Source organism: Temnothorax americanus, unplaced genomic scaffold, assembly GCF_048541705.1.
Source record: "Temnothorax americanus isolate GAGA-0224 unplaced genomic scaffold, ASM4854170v1 Scaffold10, whole genome shotgun sequence".
Taxonomy (NCBI): Eukaryota; Metazoa; Arthropoda; class Insecta; order Hymenoptera; family Formicidae; genus Temnothorax; species Temnothorax americanus.
Window position 1 is genome coordinate 1,274,203 of NW_027509231.1, and position 14,248 is coordinate 1,288,450.

At 41.2% G+C, this 14,248-nt stretch overlaps 2 protein-coding genes across 11 annotated transcripts in view; one reads left to right on the forward strand and one right to left on the reverse strand.

Annotated features, from left to right (window-relative positions):
• Window positions 1-87: 87 nt before the first annotated feature.
• LOC143901223 (beta-hexosaminidase subunit beta) lies at window positions 88-4,765 on the reverse strand. The gene is made up of 7 exons (XM_077413327.1): window positions 4,358-4,765; window positions 3,549-3,774; window positions 2,187-2,311; window positions 1,550-1,922; window positions 1,075-1,367; window positions 641-903; window positions 88-430 (listed from the first exon to the last, which is right to left on the reverse strand). The coding sequence occupies exons 1-7, from the start codon at window positions 4,541-4,543 to the stop codon at window positions 253-255; spliced, it is 1,644 nt and encodes a 547-aa protein (XP_077269453.1). The 5' UTR covers window positions 4,544-4,765; the 3' UTR covers window positions 88-252.
• Window positions 4,766-9,365: 4,600 nt separating this feature from the next.
• The window catches only part of Brp (ELKS/RAB6-interacting/CAST family member bruchpilot), a 75,067-nt gene continuing 70,184 nt past the window's right edge, over window positions 9,366-14,248 (forward strand). The window contains exon 1 of one of the 10 annotated variants that reach the window (XM_077413281.1): window positions 9,366-13,006. In XM_077413281.1, the coding sequence (XP_077269407.1) occupies window positions 12,212-13,006 (795 nt within the window). In that variant the 5' untranslated portion in view covers window positions 9,366-12,211. The remainder of the gene's footprint in view (window positions 13,007-14,248) is intronic. The other 9 variants (XM_077413307.1, XM_077413315.1, XM_077413214.1 and 6 more) reach the window with 9 other exon arrangements.

A 14,248-nucleotide genomic window follows, 5' to 3' on the forward strand; every position in this document is an offset into this window, starting at 1 on the left:
GTAATTAATACGCGTGTTGGGAATTGTTGGGAATTGTTGCTAGAGACAGATTTGCACGATTGGACATGTATTGAAAAAAAATACAGGTTCTCGTGTTACTTTAACTGTATTTATTGATGATACACGCGTGCTTGTGCAATAGCGATGAATGAGTGCGCGAAACGAAGGCTCGTATTTCTCGTGGGCTCGTTATACGAGCGTAAACGTTGCCTAGATTAAACGGATCATTGGTGTCGACTGACGGGGAACCGGCTATGTTACGCAGAACCCTGATCCATTCGGCGGCTGGGCGGGAATACCGCGTCTGTTCATACGGCAAGCGTGCTCTTCCAAGCGTCGAGCGGCGACACTGTTATCCTGCTTGTTGAAGCTCCACAGACGTTCGGCTGCCGCGCTCGCACGTGGCCAGATCCTCGGATGTACGTTATTTCTAAAAATAAATATGATGGGCTCAATGCTCGGCGTACATTTCGTAATCGTTTTCTTAACAGACAAAATAAATATTATCGTCCACATAGTATTTTACCCTTTGATACATTTGCCAAGAAAAAGATTATAAACGTCAGAAATGATTTTTAAATAAAGAATCTCATCCGTATATAGTTTTTCAAATATGAGTTGAACGAAAGAAAAGACTTACTTGTCGACAAACTCTGCCCACATGCAAGTCTCACCGCCGAGCATCAGATGCGTGGCATTGCCTGCATTGACAAAATCGAAGGGATCGCAATTGTAATACTTTTCCCAGTCGCCGCCGCTGGCGATGTGGTCTAGGTACCAGCAGGATGACAGCAGAACCGGATGTCCTGCCATCGTTGCTCTCTCTAGCTCCTTTTGCCATTGTGGCAACTTCCAAACGTGCACTACGGTGCTCGAAGGCAACACAACGCCATTATCGAAAACCTATAAGCCATGCAATTTATATTTAATGAAATGTCTCTTGTAATAAATAATAATAAACGATAATGCTCATATTTCATAATAATAATAATAATATTGTATACGGAGGTATCTCTATTAATTTTGTCTGTAATCGAATTTTTTATTGTAAAAAAAGAAAAATGAAGTAATCACCTCTTGCCACACAATAGTGTTGGCGTCTAGCGAATTGCTGATCGCGAGTAGCTTGGCTATATATTCGTTCTCGAGCAGCTCGAATTTCTTAGACATATTGCGCGCCTTCATGTACTCGACAATTCTCAGATTGCTGGCCCAGCAATCGAAGGGTACTTCGTCGCCACCCAGGTGGATATATTGATCCGGGAATACTTGCACGATCTCAGAGAACAAATTCCGTACAAAGTCATACAGAGCCGGATTCGTCGGGTTCATCGGGCCTAGTTTACCGTTCGGCTTTCCGGAAGAATCTAATAACGGACATAAGAATGAGCTAATTTACATTACTGAAGAGATATTAGTAGCCTAGAATCTAGAGATAAAAATGAATTTGTGTTGAATCTTTTAAAATTATTATTTATTACTGACACACTTAGAATTTTATTAGAACATCGTGACTGATTGACATAAATTATATATCTTCTTCATTTACCGTAACACGTTGTCAGTAATTCCGGATAAGCCAGACCCCATGATCTAGTGTGCCCAGGTGTGTCGAACTCGGGCATCACTCGGATCCCCCGTAATCTCGCATAATCAACAACTTTCTGCACGTCATTAGGCGTGTAGATCATCGAGTGATGGTAAGCGCCTTTGGCGGACAGGTCGGGATAACTGGTGCTCTGATACGGGAAACTGTTGTCGTCGACGATGTGCCAATGAAGGACGTTTAGCTTGTTGTACGACATAGCGTCCAGTGTCAACAGTATGTCAGATAGGGGTAGATAATGGCGAGAGGTATCGAGTAGGAGGCCGCGATGCGGCAGTTTTGGCCCGTCCAAGATGGTCTGGCATTTTACTTTCAACTGCAACACGCGATTAAATTCATGTTTGTTCAATTGTTCAGACTAAAGATCATAATATCCGCGTAGAAGAATTGCAAAAACATTATAAGCGCTGTACTCTGAGTTGTTTTTTTCTGTTGACAAGTTCCATAGTCGAGCCAGCAGAAATTGTCAATATTTTTTACACGTAACGTTATTTTTATCATCTTCGCATTTTATTTTTTATAGTTTGCATAAAAAATCCGTTATTTGAAATAAAAGATATATAAATATTTTAATATTTACGCTCGGGCCATCGCCAGACGGTGCCAATATCTGCGAAAAAGTCTCGAAACCACGAAGGATTCCCCACACGGATTCGGCCCATAGAACGGCAACCGATGAGGAGGTCTCGTTTATCTCGAGCTTATCTGCAAAAGGCGTGTACCGCGATGTCAAGCGTCGTGCTAAATCGACTCGATCGAGCAAGGAGACGAGCACGGAGAAAATCATAGAATTTAGTTCGTTAATCGGTGGTTATGACCTTATGGCATTTAGCTTTAAAGTCTTTAAACGATAAGAAACTAGGAAGCAGATCAGAGTTGCCTTATTGTCCGCTTTCGTTTCAATCGTTTTGCTGATTGCGCATTGCTCAACTCAACTCGTCTTGCGCGTGTTCGATCTGCATCTTTATTTCGCGTCTTGAAATTTCCTTTAATTGAACTAAATTAATTGTAATTTCCTCCGCGATCAGTAATAAATTGATCGGTCATTGTTTCAAAGAGCCTAAATAATCTTATCATGAAAAATAAATTGAGACAAAATATTGATTATGTTACTTATTAAATATCGTAAACTTTGTGTGTGCAGATATAAAAAGTTACGTATTTTTTAAATATATTTAGTAAGTTTTTTTGAACCAACTATATTATACATTTATAACAGATATTAGTTTTTTCTGTCTATATATGCGTATAGGACTGCTTTCTATTGCAACTTTAAATGTAAAAGGTTTATTAAAAAAACTTGCTTTTCTTAAAATATATAAAATTATAAAGTGGAAATTAATTAATTAATTAGGAAAGATAAATTTTATTTTTGTCTTTGTTAGATATGAAACAGTGTTTTCTCTAACTGTGTGTGTGATCTCTTTATCTCATTTTTTATTATTTTTCGTCTGTCAGTCAATGTACCGTTTAATGAAGCCTATCGGAAATCATGAAATCGATGATAAATTGGTTTAATATCGCTGATAAGAGGAGACGTTATTAAGGACTGCAAAAATCCAATTTGTGCTCACGCAAGCCCGTTATCGACGCAAATCGGTGAATGTTAGGTCGGGGTTACGAGTGAGCTGCTGCTGCTCACTGACATCATTCAATTAATTTCTTGGTGCACTACCTATTACTTTGTAATGTATGCTGCACATGCAAAGAGAGTGCACATGAAACATACATTAGAGTTATGACAGACTTGTAACAACAGTTGCAGGTTTGCCATTAGTTAATTAATTAGATATTCACAAATCTATTTGAAATGAGAAAGTGCATATAAATGGCAGAATTCATTTTCAACATTTTCTGTTATTTGTTACATATATCTAATTATCGTGCAAATTAACAAATTAAAAAAATTAGGTTTAATTTTGTACTTACAAAGGAAACTTACAAGTTTCATTCATGTACAAATGTGGCCAATGTTCGCCGTTCTGTTCGCAAGGCTGCAACAGACGGATGTTTAGAGCCTCAAGAGTGCCTTTAAAATGAGGATCGTCTCGAACGGATGTTCTTGGCTGCCCTTCCGTGACCAATCTTGCTATCCTAGCTTCCGTCAAAATAATTCTCGTGTACCGTTCTATTGCCTCAGTCACGATATCGCATGTGTCACCGATCACCTTTGCGAATAAAAACGTTAAATTATATAATGGTATAAAATGATATAAAATCAAGATAACATTTTATAAAGCTGCTAAAAATATGACACAATCAACAAATGGAAATATGAATACAATGTGTAAAAATTAAGGTAATTCGTCTTTTATTTAAAATTAATTTTCTTATTTTAAAGTTTCTCATTTCTTATTAAAAATTAATTTATATTACTTTTGAAGAGATAGTAGTAATATTCAATAAAGATGCAAATATACTATGCCAAAAAGATAGAATAAGTGAGAAAGAAGAAATTTTGCATTCGACGAAATAACGGTTTCATTAAAACAGTAGTTTCGCGCGTGCACGAAAGTCTTATTATTTTATTATTAAGAAAACGCTGCGGTAATATTGTGAAAATAATAAAATTGAAAACAATAAAAACTTATTAATTTGTCTAAATAATTCAGCATAAATATTCGTACGGAAAGGTTTAAAAACCAATTAGGTATATCCATATTTTCTTTACCGCATTGGAATAATGATTATTAAAATAATTGGATGGTTTAGAATAGTGTAAAAAGAAAGTAAAGTGATGAGAAGACTTACACGGAAGTCGAAGTTTGACGGTCGCAATAAATAGAAGTCTTCTTTGACAATACGCATTTTCGGCAAAGGCCAGAGTTCGCCCCTCGTGGCTTGGACCCATGGTCCCGCGTCCGAATGCAACGAAGAGACTTGCCAGGGCACGACGACGGCCACCAGGGCCAAAGCAATCCAAACGCGACTCCACATGTCTATTCCTAGTTAGAGTGAGTGATTCAGGTGCACGATCGAGGAACGATGCGACGCCAACGAGTGGTCATCGTCTACTGACGATCGCAGGATGCCGGAGAACGCATCGTACATACGATAGTGGTAACGACCTTAGCCTGCGCCACTTAAGTTTTATCACTTTGGTCCCCGACAGCGCTTCACGGTCAAGTGAGAATAACCAGTCCTTCTGGCCGCAGTCCCCGTTTATCCTTAAATTGGCCGCACCTTCAAAAAATCTTATCGCGTACTTACCGTGAATAATAAACAGGTTTCGGGATAATAATTCAAGATAGTCAATTCTAATCTTCTAGGTTTTTTAAAAAGAAAAGAAATTAGAAAATTTAAGAGAGTCACAGAATCTAGCTTTGTTGTTTATTAATATATTATATGTATAAATACTTGCGATACTATTTTCTGATACTTTTATTTTTCACGTTATTACAATTGATTTTTCATTTTGCAATGTAATCGATTAAATAACAAAGAATTCCACTTATCTTTTTTATATTATTGTCATTTTTGGATTAATATTTATTGATAATAAATAAATAATTAAATATTTTTGCAATATGAGGTTAAGCAAAATAGATTTTATGGGTATGATGATGATTAAAAAATCTCAATTGCAAATTAATCGTGAAATTAGTATCTTATTTTCAATTGTCACTTGTCAGCTTTTAATCTATAGTCTATACATACATCTTCATATCAAATATAAGCTAGTCAGTCAAAAATCTCTTATAGTAAATTTTAATCAAGAAAGTTTGTAATCAAATTACTTTAGTGTTAAAACACTAATTGGCAAAGTGATGTTAATCACTCAAAGCAAATACTTAAAAATTTTTTACCTTGAGTTTTATCTATATCTGCCTAATCTTGTTACAAAGTTATTGTTTTCGTATGATGTTAATTGATTATCTTTTGATAGACAATCTTACTTGTTGACAGATTCATAATACACTTTTATCAAAGATATTATATAATAAGAAGTGTTTTTGATTAGAAAAACTCTTGACTTTATCTCTTTATATTTTTAATTTATTTTTTATATATTTCAATTTACGAACTGTTGTATGATCTATTACTATTGTAGCTTTAAATTTGTTAATATCTGTTCTTCTTAATAAGCGTTACATGCGTAAGAAAATCCCAATTATCAACTATACATTATTTACAAATGCCGCGTATCTTGTGGGCACGAGATCGCTTTATCACAATTGTATATCGCTATCGTAACATTACCAGAAAGCTACAAACAGTCGAGTGCAAAGATCAATGGTTTCTCGATTGCATTGGTCTCGACGTCACGAATTATTATTACGGCGTAGCGATCAATGGTTCGATAGTATTTCCGATGATTTTTCTAATCACTGTGATTTTTCCATTTAACACCAATAACACTCACTCGGGACGGTTAAAATTGTTTCGATCGTTTCGAGTATTACATCTCGATACACTCTCGCGCAAACGTTACACAAAAACAACACGCCCTTTCCTGCTTGATTAATAGTTCTTCGCGTAATCCTCCGTATTTAGGAGATGTGGGTTAATCGGATGAGTCAGTCCAATCGAGAGAGAGAGAGAACTCGAGAATAAAATGAAATACATAAAGTGAGAGCAAGTAGTAACAAAAGGATAAGTTTCAGAAATTACGACTAATCCTTAACTTGATATTTTATACTTATTATATGCTTTCTCAATCGATTTTGCTTCCTCATAGAGGAAGCTTTGTTTTCGTAAATTTGTATATGAATCTTTGATCGCGTATAAAGTTGGCTCTAATCGACCAAATGTTAATGAATTATATATGAAATAGGGGTAGAAGAAACCAAAGAAAAGGTAGGTTGGTGTTGAAAAGTGGTGAGTGTAATTGATTTTTACGTACTATATTACTTATGTTCAAAAATGTTCTATCTCTTCTGTTTTTACTTAATCGAATCGTTCATTTGAATGTTTCAAAAAATAACGACGCAGAAGGTGACATCGGAGCAGCGAGGGAATCTTGCGAAGCTGACATCCCGAGCAGCCTGAGAGGAGGAGGAGGCTTAGGATAGGCATCGACCATCGGCGTATCAACACTTCTGGTAAATGTTACTTTTTATTTTTTCTAAAGATATTATAGAATCCCTCTTTTCGTTTATCCGTATTTAGTTGCTACATTAAACCGTGTTTCGAAATATAAATTAGTAAAAAGAAATAATTTGAAAAATTTGATTCAAGTTGATTCTAACGTAGAGACCTTTTTCGGAGAAGTAATTTAAGAAAACATTAATCTGAATAATATATAAGATGTTCGATGCGCGTGACAATTATTTAATTGATTCGATTATTTTTATGTTACAGAAAATATCCACGCAGGAAGGAGCATCAGCTTCACATCGAGGGAACACGAGGGACACCTCGACCAGCGTGAGAGGAAGTGGAGGCCTGGGAGAGGCATCAGGAGCCGGCGAAACAACATGCGGTAAATATAATTGGTTTATACATATTGTGTCTTTCGCGGATAGTTAAACCAATCGGTTTTTTAATCGAATAGTAAAGTTAGCCAGAGTAGAAATTAAAAAAAAATTAATTAATTTTGAAAATTTTATTTAAAATTCTTGTCTTCAATAAATAGAGTATACTTTCAAGAAATTAAACGTTATATTTTTATTAAATTGATTTAACGTAATAAAATATAAAATCCCGTGTTTTATGTTTGTTTAATTATTTATCGAAGTACAGACTGTCTCTTTTCTTCCCTGCTCTAATCTGGAATATATGTTTGATTGTTACAGAATCATCGTAGCGACGTTGCAGATACAGCTCCGCTGCTGCGCATCGGTGTCGGTGAGTTTTAGCGTAGGGAAGCGTAGGGAAATAAGCGTAGGTAGGGCCTTAGCTAAAACGTAGGTAGGGAGTCATTTATCATTCTTTTCAGCAATTACATTTTCATTAAGCGAGAAAAGTCAAGAAACATTTCGACTATATTGCAACAACGTCGTAAAATTAATGCAATATAGCTGAAATGGCTTCTTGATTTATCTTGCTTAATGGCAATGAAATCACACTGCATTGCCACGAGTTTCAATGTGTGGCTCGAGACTCCTATTTGACTCGAAGGTGGAGGTGATTTTGTGGCCAGAGCAGCCTGAGAGGAGGAGGAGGCCTAGGATAGGCATTGGGCATCGGCGTATTTTTTGCTAATATGATTTAAACTTACTATAATAATATATAATTATAAACTTAATTATGTTCAAGGCAAAACGTAATGTGAAACTGCATTCATTAAGTGTCCGAGACTGTATAGAACACTGTAGACAATTATAGAGTCGGATTATTAACATCACGAACTTGTATTACATATCAGTTCCTTGTATACATATGTGATTTATAGTTCCGGGATTTTCTAACAAATGCAAAATTAATTATTTATAAACCAACTCGCTTGCATTTAGCATATTATAATTTCTGACTTTTCCTGATTTTACTCACAAAGCAAAACCGTATGTTAAGTAAAATAAAGTAATCCAGTAGAACATTATTACACAAAAGATCGTACATTTTTATAATTTTTACAAATATCATTAAACAAAAAAACAATCTTAATTTGTTAAATTTTTGTAGGTCGTACATTTTAATATTGCACGTTTTAGAGCATGTTAATAAATTATATGTTACGTCTTGGTATCACATTTATTTCATCAAAGAGACCGCCTTAATTCAATTCCATGACGATACGTTACTGCTCGATGAATCGTAGCTTCATTGATTGCGATGCTCGTACGCTGGGTCGACGGTCGTCAGGGGGAGAAGGGAGAAGAAAATCCAAACGGAACGTGCATTCAGGGTTGGAATACGGGGTGCCCTAAGGAGATTCATGCAACAGTAATTTTTCTTACGTAAAGCCGTTTTAATTAAACATCGCTGTTGCAACGAGCAGTAACATAATTTATGTCTGAGATTATTCTAAATCTGTAAACTTCCATGCCCTCTCTGGAATATGCCTTTCATGTACATTATTAATAAATTTATTTATTAATAAATTTCTAAAAAATTAATATAAAAATATTAAATTAAAGATTAATATAGCAGTAACAATAATAACGTTGACACACATTTAAATATATGCATTAGAATTTGTGTTGAAAAATATCTAAAATATAACGTGCTGGTGGACAAAAAACAAACTTTTATCATTTGCTATTAAAAATCTTCTATCATTTCTAGTTGAAAATAATAATCTTTAAAGAAAGAAAATTTAAGATAATACTTTATTAGTATGTGATTATTTCTTTATATATAACTCGTCATTGAATTATTAAAATAGCTTACGTGTATTTTAAATCTAATAATTTGACAAATATCTAATTTTGATATTTTACAATTAGTTTTGCTAAATATATTTTAAGAAATCTTTTTAGAAAGGAGACATTTTGTGATAAATTAATTTAATTGTTGTTTGAAATATTGAAGATATGATCACACAATTTCTTTTACTTTATTACTTTGAAATTATGTAAAAATAAATAATATTTGAGATATACGTACTCTTTGAAATAATCTCCTAAAAATATCTATTTTAAGCAAAAATTGAATTAACTTAGCTATTATCTGAATTCCACAAATACGTCATATGTGCTTAGTGTTTTATTCTAATTATTAATCTGAAGAAGTTTATTGCCATTTATCTCGAATAAATAGTGATTGACGCTGTTTTCTGAAAGTAATTTAACAAAATTCTTTGAGATATTGGTTTCGTACCAAATTATTTTAACAATTTTCATATACATATATCGTTTTAATGTTCTGGTTTTATCTTCTTATTATTTTCAATGCGCATTTAAAAATTGTAAAAATGCAAAATTTTTTTCTGAAGTTTGCTACCCAGTAGCATCACACGATACACGGTATCCTGAACTCTCGTCTACACATGGATCCGCGTGTGCTACTGCGCGTTGGCGAACCAGCCTGAAAGAGGGGCGCTCACCATAGAGCTTGTCGCGCCTTCGGTGGGGTAGTCGGGAGTGATCAACGGTGAGGGGGTGTGATCGGGGTGGCGAGGAGGGTTGACGGGGAAATCGAGCGGGGTGGTACGCCTCGGCGTCGTGGCTGTCGCGATGACGTTGGTGACGTCGATCGGTGGCGCTGCCGATGCTTTTACCTTCGCCCTCCAACGTGTGTATGTGTGCGGGTATGAGTACAATGATTATAGTGACGTTGTACGTAGAGCATATTCGCGGGGTAGGGACATAACTCGCGGTGACGTTTCCACGAAGGTGGCGCCAATGATGGAAGAGCCGGCAAAGGTGGTCGTGGTGGTAGTGGTCTAGATGGTAGTGGTAGCAAAGGGTGGCCTCTCTCGCTCAGTCCTAGCCGGTATTAGAGCATTCTCTCAGTGCGCGCGGATCCGTCGCGCGCTAAGGCTCCTCCGCGACGGTGGTATATGTACATGTACACGCGCACGTCTATGCGCCGTCGAACGGGGGTGTAATCACGGGGGCTCGCGCAATCGCAAGTGTATATATGTGTATGCGTATGCGTACGGGGTGGCTGGCCCGTGTTCGACTGCGCGAACGAGGAGGATAGAGATAGAGAAAGTGAGAGAAGGGTGGAGAAAAGAGCAAGCGGGGAAAAGACACAGAGAGAGGGTGGGTAAGCGCGAGGGTGGCGGCGAACGCCGGTGGCGGTAGCGGCGGCGACGGTGTCGGCGTCAGTGCATGGAAGTGGCTGTGCTCCGGTGGTGGACGGTGGATAGTGTAGTGCGGTTGGTCGATCGGTTGGTCGGTGGTTGATTCGCCGTCCGTCTCGCGTTGTGTTTCACCGGAAGTCGAGCGGAGCGACGTCGGGCATCGTCCACGAGGCGCGGACGGCGAGACGACGACGAGACCACAAGAAGGGAGGAAAAGAGAAAGAAAGAGAGAGACGAGAGGCGAGAGAATGAGATCGATAAGGAGGGACCTTAGGCGCTGGTTTCGCGAAACGGGAACGGTAGTGCGCGACGTGTAAAGAGAGAAGGAGAGAAATATATCTTCTCCTCCTTTCCTCTTTCTCTACCGCTCGAAATTGCGAGTGTGTGTGCGTGTGCGTGCGTGCGTGCGCGTGTGTGTGTGTGTGGTGCGCCAACGATAAGCGCACGCGACGGAAGCGAGACACACGCGTGTAGTACACGCGCATACGTACGCACGTAGGCTCGAGTACGTGCGTGCGAGCGAGCGAGCGAGCCGCCGGCACGAACGAGGGTGGAACGAGGTCCGCGAGGAAGGGAACATAGCCGGCTTGGTTCGTCGACTTGGCCGGCTCGCGAAAGGGCGGTTCTTGGATCCGGAGCCCCGCGACCGGAGGCCGAGGGAGAGAGCGAGAGAGACCGGAAGAGGGAACGAGAGAGAGGGAGTACGCGAGAGAGGATTCGTTCGTTCGTTCATTCTCGTCGTGTCGGTTCAGGAAGACAGAAAAGTGGAAGAGGTGGGAGTCGGCTACTTCTTTTTCTCTCTCTCTCCCCTTCGATCTCTATTCGCCCTCGCTCGATGGGCTACGCCGCCGAAAGAAGGTCAAAGATCGATTCTCGGGCCGACGAGGGTCGTGACCTCGCCGTACGCCGCCGCCGAGTACGAAGTGACCCACGCGCGTAGTAGTACTATCCGCTAGTAGTAGTACGCCGGCCAGAAGCGCGGAAGAGTTGTATTCGGCGAGGAGGCGAGGTGGCGGTGGCGGTGGCGGTGGCGGTGTGGCAGTGGGTGGAGATAGAGAGAGAGAGAGAGAGGATCGATCGGGCGGAGGATCATCGTCGCGATGCTAGGATGAGGTCGATCGACCGGCAGAGAAGGGACCGAACCTCCGTTGAGATCGGCGATACACGGCAACCGTCTCTCGCGTAGAGAGAACGAGGACCAAGACGATCACGTTTTCGTCAATGCCCGTCATTCGCGAACGCGCCATCACACGTAGAGTAGAAACGTCCACGCGCATTCCAGGACACGTCGTTGTCGTGTCCGCGATTTGGCATAAAAGATCGCGAAGGCGCAAGGAGATCGGGAACGTATCGTCGTCGTCCTCGTCGTCATCGGCCATAGCCGGATGTTGGAGCACGAAGTTGGGAACGAAGCGAAGATCGAGTCGCCCAAAGGAAGGCGATCGTCGAGATTCTGGCGCGCGCGGCGAAGCGGCACGTCCTCCGGCTGTTACTTTAACTGAAAGCTCGGATAGACCGGACGGACGTCCCGCTGTGACGGGAAAACGCTCGTTGATTGAATCATCTGTGGGGACAATCGAGCTGATATGAGCGTGAAGACGCACGAGGGTGACGAGAGACAGGGGAACGGTCGCAAGGCGTGACAAAGCGATTGCGGAAATTTCGAGGTCCGGGTTGCACAGGATTCTCTTGGGAAATCGAGGACCGAGCATTGCTTTAGACACGGACAGACCACTGAATCACTAGGTCGAGATAGAAAAAGACGCGTGGATTATTAATCGCACAAAGCGTTCGCGATCGCGAGAGAGAGAGAGAATCGGGTGATCGTAGAGGAGGAGAAGGAAAAAGAGGACGACGACGAGCACCGACGGAATACCGACGAAACGCTAACGAGACGACGACACTGACTCGAGACGATTTCTCGCGTCTACGAGGAGGAGGACGAGGTACGGCTATACGCCGAGGTTTCCCGTAGAATGTCACGGGACCCTTACTCGAGCAGTGGCGTGATCGGTCCCGGTGGTGGCACACGTTCACCACGCAGCGGTCGTCGCGTGGGCGAACTGCCGACCGTTGATCGCAGTCCGTCGCGAAGTTATGCCAGCGGTCGTGGCAGTCCGCTCGGTGGTCGCAAGCAACGGGGAACACGTAGCGGCAACAACTCGCCGGAGCATCTAGGCTACGGCGGCGGGTACCATCACCATCAGCTGGGCAGCCCGTACTACTCCCGCGACGAGGACCTCGGCAGTCCCGTGATGCTCGAGGAGAGGGGTAGGAGTATGTCGACCGGGGGCGGTGGGGGCGGACATCACCGATCCAGAAGCGCTTCGAGACCCGCCATGTCCAGCTCGGCGGGCATGGTAGCGCGTTACACCAGCCTCGATCGTGCCTCCGCTGGCGTTCTCGATCATGATCGGGAATTCGTGCCGATACGCGAGCCGAGCCGCGAGCGTAGCCGCGATCGCGGACTCTACCTGGAGGACGAGCTGTACGGCTCCAGGTCGGCGCGTCAGAGCCCGAATCCGCACATGCTGCGCGACGGCGGCGGCTACATTGGCGAACTTCAGCACCAGAACAACGATCTGCAACGCGAGCTCGGCAACCTGAAGAAGGAGCTCGAGCTGACGAACCAGAAACTGGGCAGCTCGATGCACAGCATTAAGACCTTTTGGAGTCCGGAGCTGAAGAAGGAACGGGCGTTGCGCAAGGAGGAGAGCACCAAGTATAGCCTCATCAACGAACAACTCAAGCTGCTCAACTCGGAGAATCAGGTCAGTCGAGAACTACCGCGCTCTCCTCTGCGGACCGGTCGATTCGCGATGCTCGGTTTAGCCTTGCGAGCGCGTGTGTCGCGCGTCTCCGTGTGCGCGTATGGTCGCGTCATCGTATTATAGGATTCGATTATCGGATTCCGTTGGTCCCCCACGAATACTGCACGGGCTGCTTATAATAGCCTCATCGAGAGCTCTCGTTATCACGAAACACGAAGAGATGTTCTTGGAAAGTCGCGGAAATGCGCGGAACGTCGTCCTGGCCGAGATCGTCGCGGCTGTCACGTCACGCGCGTCCTTGCGCGAAGGCCGTCCTCTCGAAATCAGGTCGCGGGATGCGACCTGGTGTGCCCATGTTAACCCTTTTCTGTGATCGCGAAGTTGCGTATATTGCAGAATATTTTAGCACAGTGTGATTGACCTAATAATTAACGCTAACCAGCTTGCGGTCGAAAGGATTATCATACGTAAGCAGGTGTTGGTGCGGTGGTATTCGAAAATGGATCAATCCTTTAATGGAAATTATGAGCTCCTCGAAAAATAGATGAAATAGGAAAATATTTCAAAATATGCGATTATGTTTTTGAGTAGTTTCAGTCAGAAATACATTTATTTTTTAGAAGAAAAAATGTGATATTTTCAGAAAACTATTAACATTATTTGGGGTAGCTGAATTGTGACCAACATCCCCTTTAAAGCGAAAATTAAAAAAAAAAAAAAAAAAAAACTGGAAAATATTATATATAAAATGCATTTATCTTTTATAGTCAGCTGGAAATGGGTCAACTCTTTGATGAATAATCTTCGACGTAGTGTGGTACAGAGGGTGGGATCTTTACGAAAGCAGCGAATCATTATGTCTGCTGAAACATTACGTATTCATTTCACAAATAAGATAAAATATCTTTAGCAAAATTTTTGTCACACATTAAAAGACAGTCATTCTAACTGTCGTGACGTCATTGAGGATTTGTCACCGAACATTACGATTATTAAGCTTCCTTAAGCAAATTTTCAAGCAAGAATAACGGCAGTTTATTCTTCAATAACGACACTGTTGCAGAATCTTATTATCGATTTGCTAGAAATGCAACACGAAGGGGGAGCCACCTTTTTTATATGCCGATTTCGCGAGCGTTGCATAAACCCCCGAAGCTTTTGCGGTAATTGGTCCATTATTACAATGCGCGCAATTACGAGATTGTGAATTCATTAACGTTATGACAGTGTGGGGTGCAGCGT

Bases quoted from the DNA above. Each gene is read 5' to 3' on its own strand.
- LOC143901223 (XM_077413327.1), bottom strand. From the start codon at position 4,543: ATGTGGAGTCGCGTTTGGATTGCTTTGGCCCTGGTGGCCGTCGTCGTG. The intron at 1,923-2,186 runs GTAAATATTAAA...CGCGTGTTGCAG, and splicing joins CGTCTGGCGATGGCCCGAGC to TTGAAAGTAAAATGCCAGAC. The intron at 431-640 runs GTAAGTCTTTTC...ATTTATTTTTAG, and splicing joins TGGGCAGAGTTTGTCGACAA to AAATAACGTACATCCGAGGA.